General features: G+C 40.1%; 1 protein-coding gene across 2 annotated transcripts in view; it reads left to right on the top strand.

Annotated features, from left to right (window-relative positions):
• The first annotated feature begins 2,674 nt into the window (after window positions 1–2,674).
• The window catches only part of FBXL17 (F-box and leucine rich repeat protein 17), a 461,969-nt gene continuing 442,232 nt past the window's right edge, over window positions 2,675–22,411 (top strand). For both annotated transcript variants that reach the window (XM_033110526.1, XM_033110525.1), the window contains exons 1-3: window positions 2,675–3,797; window positions 17,187–17,309; window positions 20,855–21,112. In XM_033110526.1, coding sequence (XP_032966417.1) covers window positions 2,811–3,797; window positions 17,187–17,309; window positions 20,855–21,112 — 1,368 coding nt within the window. In that variant the 5' untranslated portion in view covers window positions 2,675–2,810. The remainder of the gene's footprint in view (window positions 3,798–17,186; window positions 17,310–20,854; window positions 21,113–22,411) is intronic.

The following is a 22,411-nucleotide window of genomic DNA, read 5'->3' as shown; positions in this document are numbered from 1 at the left end:
GTCATGCGGGGTCTCAGCTCCCGCTCCCCACACAAGAACACAGGATATGGTGAGGCCAAAAAGGAACACCCAGGGAGCCATAGGTAGGGGAGTCACACCACTATACTCAGCTGAGTTGGAGAAACAGGAAGCAGGAGCCACACTGTTCGCAACCCTCACTGTGCTGTTTGCAGGCTCAGCCACCATCTTCTTGCCAGGCCTCATTTTGCTGCTAGTGTAGCCACAGCAGTTATATTAGTAGCCAATGGCTCACTGGTTACAGCTGACAGCTAACTAGCCACAGCTGATGGCCATCCAATCATAGTTTATGGCCATTTACTACCTGAGCCCGCACCTTTCCACGTGAGGCCAAAAGCCTGGAAACTGCACTCCTGGCTCTTTGACCACAGGCCCCAACTCCAGAGAGTCTGATTCAGCGTGTTTTGGAGATTCATCCATGTTGTTTTTTCTTTCTTCCTTTTTTTTTTTTTAATTGCTGAGTAGTATGCCATTGAACGATTATACCAGTTTATTTATCCAATCTCTACTGAAGGACATCTGGTATGTTTATAGATTTTTGTGATCATGAATAAAGCTGCTATACATATTTTTGTACAAGTGGTTTTATGCATATATGCTTTTATTTTTCTTGGATAAATACCTCTAAGTGCTAGGTCATAATGTATAATTTATATGAAACTAATGGGTGTACAATAGAAAAGCTTAGAACACCCTCTCCTCAAAGTGTAGTTTTGCAAAGATGGCAAAGGATTTGTTGTAAGACCTCACGTAATCCCGGTCACTCCTAACCTCCTGTTCTCATGACAGGAACTCTGGCGCAGGAAGATCCCTCTACAGCCTGAGGGATGAAAGCTGTGTGGATAATATCTGTAGGTCAATGCAATTCGGGCAGTGTACTTCATAGTGCGTAACCGGTATGTAAAACCCTTTGATAAATTTTTGCCTCTAGGTTTCTTGGAGTTCCATCTCACTCAGAAAGGGAAATCCCTGAAGGTTGGCAGAACTAACATAAAAGTCACTTTTGACAAAGAGACCGTTATTAGCAAAGGTTTGATGGTATGTTTGGGAGAAGGCTGCGTGAGACTGGCCACTGTGGTGGGAAAGTTACACAGGCCTAAACAATGGTCTCTAAGCTGACCAGCTTTGAATCTTGCAATACTGCTTCCTCTGTCAGTTCTCTCAAGTTATCCTTAGTAGCTTTTTAAAACACCTGACTCTTTCCTTCTATCCTTCAAGCAGGTAACCCGGCTCCACTTAATGGAAAACAGAGACCCTTTGAAAGGAACCCTTTCACTTTCTTGCTAGAAACATCCACCTATCTGTGCCCATCCTTTATCACGTCTTTCCTTATTCCTTCCAATCACAGTAAAGGCAGTATCCCTCCTAAGGTACTTGCCATTCCATCTTGTCGAGGGCCTTGTATTATCTCTTCTCATCTCCTTTATACTGCCTCATTTCCCATCACTAAGCCTCTTCCAATTTCTCCCTTGTGAAAGCTAACCTCTCAACACCAGATACCGCTCTGGTTATTGCCCTCTCTCTCTCTAGTATCATCAGTCAAACCTTCTAAAGGGTTGTCTGCAAAACTTCTTTCCTCTTTCTTCCCAGAGTCTCCAAGGTCTGTCTAGAACCATTCTATCATATGCCGTAGTAGGCACGCACAATCATTTTAAAAGTAGATGATGGATAGATGGGATTCCGAGGGTGCAGACGACACTCATTTGTAGCTTATAGCCTGGGATGTTGGGTAAGAAACTATTTATCTTTCTGGTGTGTATAGATAATTTGACACATGCTTTCATTTGGAAATAAAGTTATGGTTTAGTCAGCAGTCTGCCACAAGTAACAAAGTATAAAAACAAGCGGGGAAACACAGCAGTGTTGCATTACCAATTAACCCCTTACGCGAGAACACCGGTGCTCACCACCCAAAGACCGCGCATCTACCACTCCACTGCAGAGGCAGCCTGGGACCCAGGTTGGCCTTCCGGCCGAACCCTGTTTACCGCCCGTAAGTGGCCACGGTCTCCGATCCGAGTCGGGGTGGGGGGTGTGAGGAAGAGCCGAGAGGCTCCCGGCCAATGGCAGTTCTTGAACTTACACCTACAGACGTCAGCGCGGCTGTGCAAACGGATGTCACACAACTGGCTCGGAAGCGTCTCCTCCCGCTCCAGAAAGGGGGCGTGGGCCCAGCTGCCTCCGCGAAACCCTGGGCGATGGGAGGGAGGGTCGCACGGCGGTCCCCGCGAGCCCCGCGCCCTCGCCCGCCCGCTTCCCAGCAGTCCCTGCCTAGCGGCCGTCCCGGGTGAGCAGCCCGGCGCCCGAACCCCCGTCCGGAGCGCGCCGCCGCAGCCGGCTCCGCCCCCTCCCCGCGCGGGCCGCGCGCTCCTGCGGCTCCGAGCCGTATCGCGGGCGCGCGCGCCGCCGGCGGAGCCGCAGTTAAAATGGTCCGAGCGGGACCCTGCGTTCCCCCGACCGCCGCACTGACTGACTGAGCCGGCGGGCCCAGCTCGGACTGGTCGTCTAGCCGGCAGGCTCGCTCTCGCCGTCGCGTCCCCAAACCTCGCGCCTATCGTTCTCCCGGCTTCCCTGGGCAAAGCATGTAGCCCCCGACGGGCGGCAGGGCGGCCCGCAGCTGACGCCCATCCCCGCCGTCGCGTGGGTGCCCGTGTGCGTGTGTGTGCGCCGGGCGGGCGACCCCGCCGCGGGCCGGAGGCCGAGCCAGCGAGCGGCCTGCCCCGCTGCCGGGAGCCCGACTCTCCGGGCCTCCCTCCTGCCCCGTCCCGGTCCCCCTCCTCGGGGCCTTCTATATGGGCCACCTTCTTTCGAAGGAGCCGCGTAACCGCCCGAGCCAGAAGAGGCCTCGCTGTTGCAGCTGGTGCCGCCGCCGCCGCCCTCTCCTCAGGCTGCCCCGCCGGACCCCGGCCAAGGCGCCCCCCCAGCCGGCGGCGCCCCGGAGCCGGGACTGCTTCTTCCGCGGGCCCTGCATGCTCTGCTTCATCGTGCACAGCCCCGGCGCGCCCGCCCCCGCCGGCCCAGAGGAGGAGCCGCCGCTCTCGCCGCCGCCGCCGCCGCCGCCGCGGGACGGGGCCTACGCCGCGGCCGCCTCCTCTCAGCACCTGGCACGGCGCTACGCGGCCCTGGCTGCTGAAGACTGCGCCGCCGTCGCCCGCCGCTTCCTGCTATCCTCCGCTGCCGCCGCCGCCGCCGCCGCCGCCGCCTCGGCCTCATCGCCCGCCTCCTGCTGCAAAGAGCTGGGGCTGGCTGCGGCCGCCGCCTGGGAGCAGCAGGGCCGGAGCCTGTTCTTGGCCAGCTTGGGGCCCGTGCGCTTCCTGGGGCCGCCTGTCGCCGTGCAACTCTTCCGGGGGTCCACGCCGCCTCCATCCGAGCCCCCCACGTCCCCGGAGATGGTGTGCAAGCGGAAGGGGGCCGGAGTCCCCGCCTGCACCCCCTGTAAGCAGCCCCGCTGCGGCGGCGGGGGCTGCGGTGGCGGCGGGCCTGCGGGAGGAGGCGCCTCACCTCCGCGGCCCCCCGATGCCGGTTGCTGCCAAGGCTCCGAGCAGCCACCGCAGCCTCTCTGCCCCCCGCCCTCCTCTCCCACTTCCGAAGGTGCCCCCACGGAGGCCGGCGGGGACGCCGTCCGAGCGGGGAGCACCGCCCCCTCGGCTGCCCAGCAGCAGCTTGAATGCGGCGACGCGGACTGTCAGGATCCCCGCGAAAACGCCTGCGACTGTCATAGGGAGCCGCCCCCCGAAACCCCAGACATCAACCAGCTGCCGCCTTCCATCCTGCTCAAGGTGGGTCTGGGTGAATGGCGCAGGGATGCGCGCTTTCCCCCAAGCCCGCTGCCTCCTCGGAGGTTCTCTCTCTCCTCTTCCTAAGCGCAGAGGAGGGGGTTCCCTGACCGCCAGACACGTCCCAAGGGGAGATGGGGAAGCCAATGTGGAGGATGCTTAGGGCTTATTTTTTGAAGTAGAAAAACTTGGAATCTACTGAATGCCTTTTAATTAGCGTGGGTTTGTTACGCACAATTCAAAGTTCATCTATTATTAGATTCCCAGCTCAGTGGTTTACAAACGACTCGTAGGTTTTCTGTGAAATATTTTAATCAATGACGAATTTGCACTTACTGGGTAAGGACTTTATATTAGTGTTCGAAAGTCTTCAAACTTCTTCCAGGTTTGATAGCTGCTAGTTGATGTCAATAACACTTAACTTTTTTTGAGCATTTACTGTGATCAGGCGCTGTCCCAGAGTTTTATATACGTAGTATCTCATTTAATCCTCCAATTACCGCTGTGCGATAAACATTGTTAACGTCCTTACTTTATAGAAGAGAAACTGATTTTTCAGTCCTGTGTGCCTACAGTAGTAAGTCAGGCAGAAGTGGTGTTTTCTCTTATGGAGATTACAGTCTAGTGTCGCTTGAAGAGGTTAAATGACTTTTCCAAGGCCACACATAATCGTAAGAGGCACATCTGGGGAATTGAGGCCTGCTTGACTTGAAAACCCTTTTGTTTATGCTATGTTGTATTAGCTTCCAACCTGTGAACTTTTACATAAAAGAAGGTAAGGACAAGTGTATTTTTTGTTGGAGGATGGGTGAGTGGAGAAGATATGAGTGTCCTGTGGGAGCTTTGTCGCACTTCAAGTACCAAGTAAAACTTGCAGTTTTGTCAGTGCTAGTGATAACTTAACTGTGTGATAGAGGTTGTATTAAGTTGTTATTAACAAGTTGTTTTCTCATTTTCTTCCCTCCCCCTGCCATTTCTGGACCTTAATACATGTAAATCTCCTTTTTCAGTGTGGATGATATTTAAGACTAGCCCAAAATCACTTAGATAAAAATTTGGCTACTTTTATTGTTACTGAAGTAGCTGTCATCAATTACAGTTGTTACTGTCACCAGTATACTTTGTTTGATTCGACTTTTTGCATATTTGTAATCCTGTGTTTTTATCTGTTTTATTGTGATATTAATGTTCTTGTGAATAATATAACAAAAGAGTGTGAAAGCTTAACTTTTCCTTGTGTCAAAATGTAAAGATTTAACCCGTATGGAGGTATATTTGTCAGCGGAATAATTGCCTCCGTTGTGTGTTCAGGATGTGTATTTTAGAGCAGAAGGTACTTTCTTAAGTCCTTTGAATCAGTGGGTGACATGGACAAATAAAATATCAACACATATTTGGTATAGAGGTTTGATGGATGTCTTGTTATTTGGCAAGTATACTGTTTAGAAACAAACCAAAACAAAAAACCCAGGTACTTCTGCTTTCTACCTAAACCATTATTTCTTGACGTAGAGAACATTTTAATACAGAAAAAAGGACATGATCTCATTATAAAGAGAATCCCTATAGGATAGACTTATTCTATTTGCTACATTGTTCCTTTTCACATTTTTGTTGTGAAATGTTGAAAACTTGGTCTGAGGGACACTTGGGAATTACTCCTTAGACTTGCCTTGTTTGTGTTGGAGTATTTGGAGTATTTTTTCTTTGTATTAGAAACTTGAATGAAGATTGCCTGTGGGGTTCTCATGGTCCTAGTGCTATTCAGCAACAAGTGAGGTGGACTGTCTGGAATGAATTGAAATCAAGGTTTTTCAGTGTTTACCAAGTAGAACTTTTAGGGGTAAGGCTTTTGGGGACAGAGACTCTATCCACACAGATCTTGTTCATTGCTCTATCCCCTCTCCTAAGTGCAGTGCCTGGCATTTAGTAGCACTCAGTAAATATTTATGAACACATTAATGACCAAGTGTTTAGAACTCTGGGCTGAGACTCTGGGTGAGTATGCCATACCACTAAGAGAAGTGTTTAAGAAATGTTTATATCCTGACTTGAGTTGTTCTGAGCTACAACAGAGCCACGTGATGTTTGAAAGCATTCTGGCTTTTTCTGGTGAGAAGTGGAAGTGTTTGGCTTGGAGAAGAGAATTCTTAGGGATCTAGCACATTTTTTTTTTTTTTTTTTTTTTTTTTTTTACAGTAGAGGAAGGAAGGGTCGTTGCATAGAAAGGCACAAATCCATCACCTCCATTGGAAAACATTCTTAAGAAAGTATGCTCTTCTCTCTTGATAATGGGTCAGTAGCCTTTATGATTGTGTTGCTATGCTTTTTGTACCAAAAATGACTATAGTTGTAAAACGGGATGCAGTGGGGGAAAAATTTAGGAGAGAAATGTGACTTACAGGATGTTAGTAGGGAAAGCTCTCATACTTGCCCCGTTTTTTCCAGGTATGGCAAAAGCAAAAGAGAAAAACTGAATTCTTTTTGTGGTGCTTCATGGGCAGATTTTTGGCTCATTATCAATAAGGCCTTTTCTTTTTAAATTTTATTTTATGTAAATAATAAGTATTCCTTGCTTTAAAACATTCAAATATTTCAGGTAAAGCAAAAGTGTGCCTTTACCCCTACCCTCCTATTTTGTTTCCTCTCCAGAGAGAACTAACCACTGTTACCAGTTTAGATTGTTCTTCTAGACCTGCACTGTCAAGCACAATACCCACTAGCCACCTATGGCTATTAAATTTAAAGTAGTTAAAATTAAATACAATTTGAAATTTAGTTTCTAAGTCATAGTAGCCACATTTCAGAGATCAATATTCATGGGTGGCTGGGGGCAACTGGACTGGACTTTCTAGAACAGTTCCATCATTGTTGAAAGCCCTGTATAAACCTTCAGAGTCATTTTTGTAAATGGCATCAAAATGTACATGTTCTGCAATGTTTTTTTTTGGGGGGAGGTGTTAATAGTATGGTTTGGAGGTCTTTCCCCTTAGTGAGTATATGGTTTCCTTCATTCTTTTTAACTGCTGCATAGTATCCCATAGTGTTATACTATGTGTTATACTGTGTTTATTAATGGATGTTTCCAGTTAATTGCTACTACAAACAATGCTGATAGATGTTTTCTATGTACATGTGGTCATGTTTTTCTAGGGTACATTTCAAGAAGTGGAATTTCAGGATTGAAGAATTTGTATATTAGGAAATTTAGAAAGTCCTTTCTAACAATGAGAGCTGTGTAAAAATGAAATGAGTTCTTTCTTGAACTAGTGAGCCTCATAGTTATGTAACTTCAGAACAGGAAGAGACCTTTGACATCATCTAATCTTTCCCCACTTCTTGAGCATGAAGATACAGGCTGGAGAAGTAAAATGGCTTACCCTAATACATTTTAGATAGTGAATGGCAGACACTGGTCTGGAACCCAGCTTATTGTTTCCAGGTCTAGAGATCTTTTCAACATACTGTGTGAGAGGGCCTGAATAATCTTCTCTCAGAGATTTCATGAAAGAGATTCCTGAATCTGGAGGTGGGTGAGGGGGAGCTTAGACTAGACTTCTAAGCCTATGAGTCAGAGGCTAATTTAAAATTGGGTCTGTAGGGTTGAATTGTGGTCTTTAAATATAAGAAATTTGAGAAGCAGGGAATGTCTCTTCAAAGGTCAACTGTGGGAATAGCATTTTCTTAAATACTTAAGCCTGTTACAGTGATCTTTGGTTAATGGATTGTCTTGGATGAAATAAGCTAGCTTCCATTTTTGCTACCTGTTGCCTTTATAACTTAAGCAACCCTTCCTACTGATATCACAATTAGATTTTTATATGGTGGAACCATTATGCAACAATTTTACCAAATGATAGCAGTGGAATATTTTTCTTTAAGTAATTACTATTTGAGTAACTTGGTGTGTTGTGATATATATGTAAATTTTAGAGACTGTGTGTGCTGTGTTTAGATAGCTTGCTCTCTGTCAGTAGACCTATTTTTTTCCAAAGGAAACCAGGTGAGAGATCCAAAATTTACCACCACCACCATTGGAAAATCATCTCACCATGCATGCACCTTTGATAATGTGTCAGTAGGTGTTAAATATTTATTTTTACAGCTTTATTACCAATAAGTTGCTTTAGTGATCAAAGAAGAGTTTTATAGGAGAAATGTGCTTTGGAGGAAAGCTTATGTACCTGACCTATTTTTTCCCCCAGATATGCAAACAAGGATGAAAGCAATGGAAATAGGAGGCAAAGAAAAAGAGTAATACACTTTTTAAAGCTTTGAATGTAGATTACTAGTGGGTAAGAGGGACTCAATTACATGTAGCGTTTTTTGAATGCTTGATTTAAGACTCCAGTACCAGATCACTTCTAGACGGTATGTCTCTGGAGTTTCAGTGATGGTTTGTAATCATCTCTGAAATGAAGTATCCTTAGGAAGTCAGAGTCAAGATTTTTGTTTGCTGAAGAATGCCAATTAATCTTGATTAACTTAACCAGGCTACCAAAAGGTGAGATTTCTTCTCATTTTAAGAAATCTGTAAATTTTGGTGCCTCGTCAAGGGGGTAACCTTGGGCTGTTCTCTGCCAGCTTGGGGTAGCAGGTTGTATAAACGATAAGGAATGTAAGGGGAGGTAAGTGAATGCAATATGGAAGTATTTCATATTAGGATAGTAGTTTCCTAAAAAGTTGCTTAACTTTGGTTGAATATCCTATTTTATGCTTAGGAAGAGTTTTGCCCAAGTCGTGGCTGATTTGGAGCCCAAGTGGTGTGGTAAGCGCATACACACGGAGGAAGAAGATAGCAGCAGTTCTGGGAGGTTGGTTACAGACATACATATGCACATGTGTATATTCCCCAGCTCTGGCACTGAGGGCCTTGGGGCAGCAATACCCAATGTCAGTGAGTGCACTTAGCATACACATCTTAGCTTCAAAATACCATTCTCCAAGAAAAGGAATCAGCGCTCCATGGAGAAAGGACTGACACCAGAGCTGGGACAAGGAAGTACAAGATGAGCCTAGAATATTTTGTGCCAGAACACAAATAAGTCCTCAGAATGACAGAGGTATGTCAAAAGGACACATCGTTTTATAGTATGTCTTCCCAAAATACTTGTCTTTAGTGTCTGGCCTTAGGATAAAACTTAGTTTTGTATTAATTTCATGATATCTGACTTTGCTATAGAGTTAACACTATATAGTAATAATTGGGATTTTATTAGTTTGTTGTACTTTAAATTTTATATACTACATTGTGAGAAATTATGTTAAATTGTAGATGAGGAAATAGTTGTACAACCTGTGACTTCCCTGTAGCTGTATGGTTAGTAAAGTACCAGGAGTATGTTTTATGCCTCTTGTTTTTCTAAATGATGCTTTATTCAACAGACTATTTAATAAATTTTATTTTCAAGTTTTTGTCAGGCAATATAAGTAGAATATTTAAGAAAGAAGCAAGATATGATATACATGGAAATAAAATTGAAAAAAAAAGAAAAGTTGAACTTAGTTGAAGTAATTCTGAGAAGATTTTAGAGATGGGCTCTATCTGAATCTATAGGATATTTGCTTAGTTCCTCACTAAAATGTGGTGTGTGTGTGTGTGTGTGTGTGTGTGCGCGCGCGCGCACTACACAGGAGTTCAAAGGTTCTGCGTAGAAAGATGGTATAATGATGCAAATATAGAGCTTGTGGAATTTTTTTAAAAAGCAGTTCTATGGAATATTTAATTTACCCATTTAAGTTTAGATTTTTAATAAATGTCTACAGTTGAGCAACCATCACTACAATCCAGTTTTATAACATCTCCATCACCTCAAATACTTTCCTTGTGCTTCTTTGCAATTTCTTTTCCCACACCTAGCCCAAGGCATACCTGATCTGCTTACTGCTTCTATACTTTTGCCTTTTCTAGAAATTTCATATAAATGGCATTATACAATATATAGTCTGGAATGTTATGTTGCATGTTTAATACCTCTGTATCTCTCATGACACCTAGCATAGCCCCTGACACACAGGAAATAGTCAATGTAAAGTTGCTACACAAATATTTCTATAATTTGCATACAGCCTGCCTGCTCATAAACCATAACTCCTTTTTGCATTAATATAATCAAGATATGAAATAGCCAAAAGTAGGTGTTGGTTTTGTTGATTTTTAAGTACTATAAAAGTTCTGTGGGATAGATATGACCAAGTTTTAAGCAACAATGTGTTCTGAACATTTTTACAGTCTGAAGTATCTTATATTTTATACCAATGCCCCACTCAAAAATTTACTTTTTCAGAAGCTATAAACTTCCAGTTATAAATAAGTCATAGGGTAGGGTGTAATGTACAGCATGGTGACTATAGTTACTAATAGTTTTTTGCATATCTGAAAGTTGCTAAGAGTAGATCTTAAAAGTCCTCATCACAAGAAAAAAGAAAAAAAGTTTGTAACAAGGTATGATGATGGTTGGTAACTAGACTTAATTGTGGTGATCATTTCACAATGTATACAAATTTTGAGTCACAAATGTTGCACACCTGAAACTAATGTTATATGTCAGTTTTACCTCAATGAAAAAAAGAAAAAGAGAGAGAGGGGCATGCTTCCCGTCCCTCCCCCCAAGAATCATTCGAGGCTGAGAAATATTTGAATATCAGCCTAGTAGTGATTAATTAAGATTAGTAATATGACTTAGTAATATATCGGTAATATGACTTATACATTTTCTGATAATTAATAGCTTAGTTATATTGTCTAGATCTGCCGTTAAAGATCAAGAATATTAAGCTTGTTTTCAATGCAGGTCGTGACTACAAGTCACTGCTGTTTCTAAATATCTGTTCCCCTCATATGCGTTTTAGTAACAGGATCCACCACGTTCTAGCTGGGCACATGACCACCTCTTAAATTAGACACTATTTCGCAGCCTCTCCTGGATAGGTGTGGCTGTGTGATTAATTATTAGGCAGTAGGATGCAAGTGGAAGCAATATGTACATCTCCCAAGTCATTCCATAAAAGGCACCTGCTTGTCCTTTGCTTCCTCTTCCCTTTTTCAGGTCTAGACCCCCTGGATTATAAGAGTAAGCCACCTTTCACCTTACAAATGAGGGCAGTGATGGAAGATATAAGATGATAAGTCCTTGGATTTTCTACATCCTTAGAACACCTAACTTAGTTTGGACTTCTGTCATGTTCAAGCCATTGCTAACAGGCGTCTGTTAAAGTAAGCAATTTCCTGGCTTGATGCGTGTGCCATCCCAGTTTTTTTCCCCTCCATTTTTTTTTCCCCTTTGTAGTTTTCTTTATTCTACAAAAATGTTGTTGCAGGTCAGTCCTTTACAGACCTATGTTCTCTTTCTTAAAAGCAACCTTTGAAATGCTTTCTCTTGAGTCACAAATTATTCAAAGATAATTCCAAAATACCTCTGACTATATAACCTTAAAGTCAATGAACAAATTTCGTGACTTACTGTCTCCCACAGAAACCTAGGGACATGCGCACAGATGTTTGTTAAATGAGTTAAGATAATTTGGGGGAGAGTAGTTATTTTCTGAGGACTTAGGGCATGGGTGAGATAGCATTTTAATGGTAAAGAAAAGCAAAGATATTTAAACGTGTTAGTTATCTGTTTCTCTGTAACAAATTATGCCAACACTTAGCAGTTTAAAACCACACACATTTATTATTTCACATTTTTCTGTGGGTTAGGAATCCCCACTTGGCTGGGTCCTTCTGACCCAGGCTGTAATCAAGGTGTTGGCTGGGGCCGCTTGGCTGGGACTTGAGAATTACCATCCAAGCTGACTTGCATGGTTGTTGGCAAGGCCTGAGGTCCTCACTGGCTATTCGTCAGATGCTTAAGTTCCTTGCCAGGCCTGGTGGGCTTCTCCATAGGCCTACTCCCAACATGGCAGCTTGCTCCTCCCAGAGTAGTAGATCCAAAAATACCCAAAGTGGAAGCCACAGGTTTTCGTTTTTTTTTTTTTTTTTTTAACCTAATCTCAGCAATAACATCCTATCATGTCTGCCATGCTCTGCTCATTAGAAGTAAGTCAGTAAATCCAGCTCCCGTTCCACAGGGTAGGATCACACAGATGTAAATACCAGGAGGTGGGGTCTTTGGGGGCTGTTGTGCAGGTAGCCTACCACAAACCATCTGCAAAGATCTATGACATGCACTGGTATTTCAACTTAGTATTTTGCCTTCTGTCCATCTTTGCTGGTACTGGTTTTATCTTCGCTTTACCCACTTATTAAATTTCCTTTTACCTGGATGAATAATACCCATCTAGATTGAACTAGATTTAGTCAGTTAACTTGTGGCTTATAACAGTCATCTCACTTTTACAAAGGAGAAAATTGATGCTTAAAAAAGGTACTATTCACAGTGAGACATATTAAGCAAGACACTTCTTGGTTATAACGACCATGCTCTGCATATTTTCTGTTTGTTAAGGGACAAATTAACACTTTAAAATCATGTGTTTTAATCTTAAGCAGATGGTCTATTCCCTCTGAATCCTAGTTTTTCTCACGTGTAAAATGAGGATGAGCATAAAAATATCCACAAGACAGGGACTTCCAGTTATGGCTGCATGAGGAGTTTGATGACTCCTCTTCACAGAAAAGCAAATACAAAACTGGGCAAAATTGCCCCAAACTGTTTGGGCTTTGGAAATTGACCAAAGGAAGATAACAAATTGAGAAGTACTTATTCTTAGGAAAACTGCTAGAGCTTCAGGTAAGAAGAGTGGACATCTACAGCATTCTTGCAGTGGCCCCCTGTCCCAGTACATTTGGCAAGAACTAGAGTTTGGAAAACCAGCAGCTTTGCTGCCAGAGAGGCTAACTCAGTTTGGGGCAGTTTGGGGAGTGAAAACCTGTATTTGTCAATTAAAATTGATGAACTTGGTAGGAAACAAATAGGGACAACCTACATAGTATTTGCAAGTGTCAGGTTGTGGTGCCTTTGGGATGAGTGAGGGACCAGCCAGGAATTTCACAGGCAGACCTTGGAAATGAGACGACCATAAAAGGATAGGCTCTCCACCTTTCTTGTGGTTTACTGTGAAACTATGCACACGTGCCCGCGAGACCTGAGAGTGTCTAGCAGAAAGCAAGGGCAAGGCAGACTTGAAAATGGGCAAAGTCTGAATGTGCTCTTCCCAAGCAGCACAGAGATTGTAGATTTCCACAAATACATCGTGTTCCAGTTGCCTAGAGTGTTCAGCACAGTAACAGGCTGTACAGGTTTGCAGGCTAGGAGCGGCAGGCCACAGCATACATCCTAGGTGTGCAGGAGGCTGCACCATCGAGGTGTGTGTAAGTGCACTCTGATTCCCACACGACGAAATCACTGAAGGTCGCATTTCTCAGGATGTATTCCTGTTGTTAAGTCATGCATGACGTTATTTAGTTACTTTCTTAGTATTTTCCCTGAGGTTTATAATTAACATCAATAATTTAATACGGTTCCATTGGTCTCAAGCCTCTTGGAGGTAGAGTCTTTGGTTAAAAATGCCTGCAGTGCTTGGCCAGGCACACATCACTCCAAGCGAGCTCCAGAAACAGTTCCCCTCAGTGGGGCCCCTATTTATGGTTGAGCCTGCTCTTTTGGTTCTTACTGTGATTGTACTGGTAGGACTCACTTCAGCACGGAACCATCACGGGACTTTGAAGAACAAGATTTATTACGCTCAGATCCTAGAGGGTATATGGCATGCCCTAGGGCCACACAGCCCCGTCACAGGAAGAGAGTGAGAGAGCATAGACTGGGGCTCTGTGTTTATTAGGGTCCAAGGATGGGGTGTCTGGGGTTTTGTGGGTTTACTCTTTATTGGCTAATACAAAGCATAAGAGCAGGAATTAGGGCACAGGCAGGGAGAAATGGGGTCACTCAAGTGGTCAGTTATCTAGGTTACCCAGGACTTTCTGAATGAGGGATCTTCATGGGTGGTGGCGGCCTACTTCCTTATCTGGTTGTTTTGCTAGTAGCTGTGCCATATAGCTGGCAACGTGTTTATTCAAGATTGATATCTTTTGAAATAGATATTTTGGCACTCAAAAGCTTAATGTCAGACACTACAATCAAAAAAGTTTAATGTCAGGCACTTAACACTACAAATACCACTTTAGTTTCAATGACATAGTAAAACTTTGTTTCTATGTTTGTGTTGTTATTGTTACAAATTACACCTGTATATATTTTGTGATCATTAACATAGATTTATAATTATTATTTTATGTAGTTGTCTTTTTAATCAATCAATCATGTAGGAATAAGAAGTACAAGCCAAAAATACATTAATACTGAATTCTACGCATATATTTACCTACGTAAATGCATAACTTTATTGGTGTTCTTTATTTCTTCCCATGGTTTCAAGCTACTGGCTAGTGCTTTTTCATTTCAGCCTGAAGGACTCCCTTTAGCATTTCTTACAGACAGGTCTACTAGTGACAAACTCCTTCAGTTTTTATCTGGAAGTATCGGAATTTTGCCTTCATTTTTGCAGGATAGTTTCGCCAGATACAGAATTCCTGGTTGACAGTTTTTCTTTCAGTGCTTTAAATACGTTTTCCCATTGCCTGCTGGCCTACACAGTTTCCGATGAGAAATCAGTTGTTAATCCTAGCGAGGATCCTTTGTACATGATGAGTTGGTTGCTTTTCTCTTCACTGCTTTCAGGTTTCTCTCTTTGTCTTTTGACAGTTTGGTTATAATGTGTCTTAGTGTAGATCTCTTTGAGTTAATTCTCTCAGGATTCATTGAGTTTTATGAATGTCTAGATTCATCAGATTTGCCAGGGATAAGCAGTGTTACGTTTAGACTGAAATTTCTCTCTCACTTTCCTTGGCTTGTGATTCCAGTGTTCTTGTGATTCAGTTTCAAAGACTTTGCTGTGCTACTTTGGGTTTCTTTTGTACATGTGCAGCTTTGTGGTTAACTCCGATTTCCTTGTCATGCATTCACAGAATTAAGGGTGCTCTTTTTCAGATCTCCTCTGTGATCCTTCCTTTATACTCTTTGACCTGGAGTCCCCTTTTCTGGTTCTCTGGCTAGACATACGGAGTTTCTCTCTGAGTGATAGCCTGTGCTATATATAGTTTTAGAAAAAGTTAATGGAGGTTTTTTGCTCTCTCTTTGGTCCACGTAGTCCCCTCTCCTGGTTCTTTTGTTCGAAAAGGTGGGTTTAGGGGATTTTAGGTGGCTGCACAGCTGTCACATTGCAGCTCTGTGACTGAAGCTGCATTTGGGACATGGCCAGTAGGAAGAAAAGGGAAAAGTGAAAGAAAAGAAAATCCAAAACGAGGACTCTTCTCACATTCTCTGTTTCACAGATGCCCGTTCTTGGACCTCTGCCCAGAAAGGTGGTTTACTCTCTGTATTTTCGTTGGTTGTGCCTGCTGTGCAATTCTGTGCAGAGGCCACTCTCAGTTTCATGTGGTAGATAAAAGAAAAAAAAACAAAACACAGGAAACTCATCCCTGTTATTAGTCATTCTTTAAGTGTTGGCTCACCTCCCCAATCTATGTTATTAACCTGAGGTAACTGGTCCTGAGGTAACTGCTTTTAGTATGTTGTCCAGAGGTTTTGGTTGTTGTGAGTGGGAGTGCGAGGCTGTAGTGGGCTTAACTACATCTCTGCTGGTGATTCTTATGTATGTGTTTTTTTAATTCTCACTCAACCCTTGGAGGAGGAACAGTAGTTTTGAAGGGAGTTAGCAGTTGTTTTCCCAAGGCTCAAGCTTTAAACATAGTAGAGATTCTGGCTTAGATTTCTACAATGTTGAACTGTACAGAGGTAAATAATTGTAGGTCATAGTTATGATAGGAATCATTTGTACACTATTTACTCTGTTTCAGACACTCTTCCAAAAACTTTATATATACTCCTTTAGTCCTCATGATAACTCTGTCAGGTAAAGAGTATATTATCCCTGTTGTATAGATAAGGATATTGAGAGACAGAGAAGTTAGGTAATTTGCCCAAGGTTACATAGATTATAAATAGTGAAGCCATGAATTCAACCTAAGATAAAACAATTTAGTGTAGAGCACCTGTTCATGTTAAAATTTTTCACTTAATATTATGGAAATTTTCATATACAAACCAAAATAGAATATGAACTCCCCATGTATCATTCAGCCAATTTCAATAGTTTTCAATATTCTGCCTTTTTTATTTTGTATATCTTTTGCCAACTTTTTTTGTTTTTTATATAGTATCTGAAAGCAAATACTAGATATCATTTCAGCCATAAACACTAGAGTATGTATCTAAAATGGCTAATAGCTTTTAAAAAAATAATATAACCACACTGAATATAATCACAATACAATCACAACCTAAAAAGTGAGGAATACAAGTGATTTCCTTTAAATCATTTAATGTATTTTTTATATTCAGTTTTATCTGGTTGTCTCAGAAGTATCTTCTTAGAGTTGGCTCAATTCAGGGTTTCAATATGTTCCACACATTGTTTGTTGGTATATATCTTTTAAAAAATCTGTATTGGTCCTAACTGTGATCCTAACCATCTCTTTATAATTTTTACTTTTTAAAATGCTTTTAAAAATAAGCTTTTCATTTTGGAATAATTTTAGAAAAGTTGCAAAGATAATATAGAGTCTCCATATACTCCTCCCACTTTCAATTTCCCCTGAATTGATTATTTTACATTACTATGGTACATTTGCCAAACTGAAGTCAGCATTTGTAGTTTTTCTGTTAATGACCTTTTTTCTGATTCAGGATTCCATTAGTTGTCCTTCTTCTTTCTTCTCTTGTCTGTGATAGTTTCTCAGCTTTTCCTTGATTTTCATGATCTTGAATTTTTTGAAGAGTCCGTATCACGTCTTTTATAGGAAGTGCCACAGTTGGTGTATATGATACTTCCTTGGAATTACATTAGGTTTATGCATTTCTGGAGAAAATACCATACATATAAAATGTCCTTTTTAATGACATTTGTATTTTTGAAAAATCACATAAAAAGTTCATCTGGTTCTAAGGTCAAAGCTATAAAACTAGGTACCTTCAGAGTAGTTTCAATTTCATCCCTTTCCCCTCCCCTAAAGGTGAATATTTTTATTAATTTTTGGTTTATTCTTTTAGTCTTGTTTTATTTTTAATATTGACAAACACACACACACACACCCCTGCAGTCCTATTCCCCTCTTCTTAACATAGAAGGTAACGTTAGACCATGTTCTTAACTCCCATACTATGCTTTCTTTTTAGGACAGTTCCTAGCAATGACTCTTATAATAAGGGCTACTTGTATTCAAAATGTTTTTCTGCTTTAAAAAATTAAAATTTTCTAACAAATAAGATTTTTTTCCTGTGCCTTTAAGATGTTTAGCACATATTATATGGTTTCTTTTTTTATTTACAGATATTTTCCAATTTATCCCTGGATGAGCGTTGCCTATCTGCATCATTGGTTTGCAAGTACTGGCGTGACCTTTGTTTAGATTTCCAGTTTTGGAAGCAGCTGGATCTTAGTAGTCGTCAGCAGGTATATGGAATCTAATTCTAAGAAACACAATTTAACCTATTCAAAAAAATCTTTATTCCTTTTCAGAAATCACTTCTTTCATGTTGTAGTTTCTCAAAGTAGTTCAACTGACTGTAATCTATAATTCTGCGTTTAGTAATTTTTTTTTGTGAATTTAGGTTAAAGCTAGGTTCTTAAGGTAAAGATATTTTTTAGTGTGAATTTGTAATTTTGGGTTGTTTCTTAATCTTGTTTGTCTTATTCCTGTTTGTCTTCCCTCTTTTTCATTACCTTTTTTTAAAAAATTAAACTTTCCCTTTTTTGGAAGGGTCATATCATCAATATTTGTTTTAAAGTAGAAAATGATGGCAAACGTTTATATTAAATATACTACTGCTGATGTGCCATGTACTGTTCTACGGGCTTTATACATATTAATTCATTTTATCCTCCCCACAGCCCTATGAGTTGATACTATTATTATTCCTATTATGCTATTATTTTACTATTAATAATAGTAATTTCATACTATTATTGTAGATGAAGAAATGGAAGTGAAATGGGCTAAGATAACTTACTTTATTTTAATTTTCCTTTTGATGAATTTTTAATCCTCCCAATTGCGTGGCTGCCCAGTATTTTTATGTGATGGCATAAATTAGGATAAAGGAGTAGAATTAATAGTGCTTATTGCAAATAATTTACAATTCTTCCTTTAAACTTGGTTGTCAGTACTTGGCATCAGAAATATATAAAATATATCCAATCAGAATAGTATTTTATAGAGTACTAAAACTGCTCTAAATCCTATGATGTTGTTAGTAGTGGTGTGCTGGTAAATGTTTAACAAGTGGCTTTCAAAACAAATGAACAAATAAAAAGCCCTGATTTGTAATATTTGTCAGTTTCTGTGGTTCAGATACTTTCACTGTGGCTAATTTCGGGCTACCAGTTTGATGTCACTGAATGCAGTGATGTCATTGATTTGGAAAGAGGTGCATACTTATAGGTCCTGTGAGTTGATACAAGCCAACTCCAACATGTCACTGGTAATATGTGTATGAGTCTGTGTAGAACACATATACTTTAAACAAAATGAGCAAATTCACCTGCCAGGGTTTATAAAATTTGTGTCCAGAGAGAATGGTGAGTATTTACTTACACACTGTGAAATATGTAATGTGAAATACGTGTAATCTATTGGCTTATTATTACTTAGGTACTCTTGGATGTCTGAGCAATTTGTTAACAAACTCAGACTAAAAATAGCTTTTCCCCTCTGCTAGTAGTTAGGTTTGGAGATGAAAAATAAGTAAAATAAAAAAAGGTGAGTATGTCAGAGTTTTAGCTTTGAAAGTAACTTTACATCTGTGTTTTTCCACCAGATATAAACAAAGATAGTTTTAACCTTAGCTCTTATTTCTAGTACCACTGACCACTCCAGTTCTTTCCTCCTTCTGTTCTAAGTTTAATCATGTGCATTTTCTCTCTCCATTATTTTCTAAAAATTTTCACTTATTTGACATTCAATATTGTATTAGTTTCAGGTGTACAGCATAGTGGTTAGACATTTATATACCTTACGAAGTGATCCCCCCCCATAATTCCAGCCTCACCCCAACCCCTGGCTTCATGCATAGTTTTTACAATATTATTGACTATATTCCCTATTCTGTACTTTATATCCCCGAATCTCACCATTTTTTTTACTCAAAGGACTCGATTAATATTAGCTGTTTTTTTTTTTTTTTTTTTTTGTGAAATGTGTTTATTAGTCAGGGAATAAGTCGAGGTTAATTTTTTAGAAATTATTTTAAAAGTTCAGATGGCTATGTCAGTTCTTCACCAGATAAATTTTAAGTTTATTTATGTTTAGCTTTGAGTCTTCTGGGAAAAGCTATTTGATATGGATATTTGCATGTAGTATTTGGTATGCTGATATACAAAATGACGTCAATTTTCTTAGCTATGGATTAATTATATGTGAGGTAGAAGTAGTAAAACAATTGAAATTTATGTACTGTGGTATCATCTAATATTAAGTGTAAAAAAATCAAGATTCATACATCATGATTACTGATATAAACTATTTGCTGGGTTAAAAGAACGGTAAGAAAAGATGCAATAGGACCATTTGTGACAACATAGATGGATCTTGAGATTATAATGCTAAGTGAAATAAGTCAGACAGAAAAAGCAGAGAACCATATGATTTCACTGATATGTGATATATATACCAAAAACAACAAAAGAACAAGACAAACAAATGAAACAAAAACTGATAGACACAGACAATAGTTTAATGGTTACCAAAGGGTAAGGGGAGAGGGGGATGGTAGATGAGGGTAAATGGGGTCAAATATATGGTGATGGAAGGAGAACTGACTCTGGGTGGTGAACACACAATGGGATTTATGGATGATGTAATACAGAATCGTACCCCTGAAATCTGTGTAACTTTACTAACAATTGTCACCCCAATTAAACTTTAATTAAAAAAAAAAGAGCAAAACATTCAAAATCTCAATAAAATTTTGTGGAGAGTTTTTGGTGAGTTTAAAGGTTTAATTAAAGTAAGTTTTCCTGACAAGTATAGATTTTTAGGCTTTTTATGAAAACTAACACATGTATTCTTTCTTGGTGTTTGTTGACACCACTCTGATACCAAATGTGTGGAGTTTTTTATATTCTAACAACAAATTCTCTGACACTAACCCGGTGTCCAACAATTCAGTTCAATTCTGACACTAACTCTAGGAGTTAGCATAGACCTCACAGGTTAAGGGCTCAATCCCTTAAGACTGTCCCCACTTTGTATACTAGTCACAAGTCCCAGGAGCCACTTGATAAATTTGGGAGTCCCTTCACCTCTTCCTTAAGTTTGATAATTTGCTAGAATGACTTAGAACTCAGGAAAATACTTATGTTTACTGGTTAATTATAAAGGATATAACTCAGTACCAGTTCAATGGAAAAGATATGTAAGGGCAAGGTATTAGGGGATAGAGTGTGGAGCTTCCATACCCTTTCGGGGCACATCACTCTCCCATTCCTTTGGTATGTTCACCAATCCAGATGCTCTTCAAATCTTGTTGTTCAAGAGCTTTTATAACCCAGTCTTCAGCTCCACTTCTCTCACAGGAAGTCAAGGAATGGAATTGAAAGTCTCCACCTTCTAATCATGTGGTGTTTGGTCTTTCTGGTGACTAGTCTCCATCCTGAAGCTATCTAGGAACCCCAAGTGAAGTCATTTCATTAGTATAAACTCAGATGTGGTCAAAAGGGGGCTCGTTATGAACAACAATAGGTATTCCTATCAGTCAGGAAATTCCACGGCTTTTGGGAGACCTGTTCAAGGAACGAGAGACATAGACCAAATGTATTTTTTGTTATACCACAGTTCGTGTTGTTCTGTTACATTAAGTGTGAAGGTTTCTTTTGATTGTGGTTTTCATGCTATAATCGAATTATTGTATTGTTCATTGGGGAAATTTTAATAAAAGAATAGAAAATAAGTTTCTACATTTAGCAAAAGTTTAAATTTATTGCTTTTTTTTCTCTCATAGGTCACTGATGAATTATTGGAAAAAATTGCATCAAGAAGTCAAAATATAATTGAAATCAACATTTCTGATTGTCGCAGTATGTCTGATACTGGCGTATGTGTTCTAGCATTTAAGTGTCCTGGACTTCTTAGGTATACAGCCTACAGGTGTAAACAGCTTTCTGACACCTCTATTATCGCGGTTGCCTCTCACTGTCCTTTACTTCAGAAAGTTCATGTAGGCAACCAGGACAAACTAACTGATGAAGGACTCAAACAGGTAAATTTTAGCATCTATAAAATGATTTAACTCATACTAACTAAAAATGTTTTCTTGCAGCGATACTTTAAAAGGTTGTTATGTTAAAAATAATGCTCAGAGACTAAAAGAAGTCACATTTTTTATCTACCCATGGACATTTGGGTTAGTGATCTAGTGTGCCTTTGTTAATAATAGATAAATTAACTTGGTTGTGTTTTGTAGTGAGTACCTGAATTTCTGTGACTGGCCATTTTATTTATTCTTTTGTTATAATACTTAAATTTTGTATCAAATTTTGCTTTAGGTAGCAGAAGTATGCAGTTTGAGTCAGCTTGAAGTTTCAAAAATTAACTTTTAATTTCCCTTTTACATTACTAGATGACATGCTTACATGCTTTATCTGTTTAAAGTCATAAATGGAAATCCAAGTTAAAGAGTATACAGTGAAGATAAAGGTAGAAATTATATTTAATACGATAATTGGGTTAAAAATAATATCAGGTGCATTTTATGTTTGATGCACTTCCTTTGGAAATGGTATTTAAGGTTTCTTGTCTCAGAGTGGATTATTTATTCGATGACTATTCAATGGATTGTATGTGCCAGTCCCTGAATTTGTGGATATTTTGAATATTTAGTAATGTTCCTGCTATTGTACTAGGCGCGTTTTGTATTTTTACATTTAGCCCTTTAAGTAACTTTGTGCAATAGTTGATATTAAACTCATTTTGTAAAGGAAGAAATTAAGACTTAGAGAGAGTGATGAATTTGCCTAATGTTTAGCAGATGGTTGAGCTGGGATTTGAAGCCTGGATTCTCCAAAGCCTCTATTGTTTTTCCACATTTCCAGTGCAATAGACTGTATTCTTCTAGACCTCGAATAAAGGAGCCTGCTCTATGAGGGCAGAGGCCATGCACACTTACTACTCTTTCTACAGTACCCTCAGAACACATTTGTTGAAAGAAAGAGTTAATTAATAATTCCATTCAAGAACTTTGTCAGGATTAACATTTAAGTTAATTGGAATGCAGTCCAAACACTTCCCAATAAAAGCAGAATGTCAATAAAATCCTAGATTTAAATCTGTTATGAAATTAGCAATAAAATGAAGATCCCTAAATTTAAAGACTACAGATGAATAACTTAAACCTCAATATTGGAAGAAATTTGCAAAAGACACTATCCTGAATAGTACTGAGTATGTCAATCCAATTTATATATTAAGAAGGCTACAGTTTATAAGGGACCCTATTTTCTCTGCAAAAGCAAATTGTGCAGTAACAGTCTTACTTGCTTTAACATTTGTCATGATTCAT

This window comes from Rhinolophus ferrumequinum, chromosome 7 (genome assembly GCF_004115265.2).
Source record: "Rhinolophus ferrumequinum isolate MPI-CBG mRhiFer1 chromosome 7, mRhiFer1_v1.p, whole genome shotgun sequence".
Taxonomy (NCBI): domain Eukaryota; kingdom Metazoa; phylum Chordata; class Mammalia; order Chiroptera; family Rhinolophidae; genus Rhinolophus; species Rhinolophus ferrumequinum.
The sequence above is the reverse complement of the archived record's forward strand: the minus strand, read 5'-3'. Positions and strand labels throughout refer to the sequence as shown.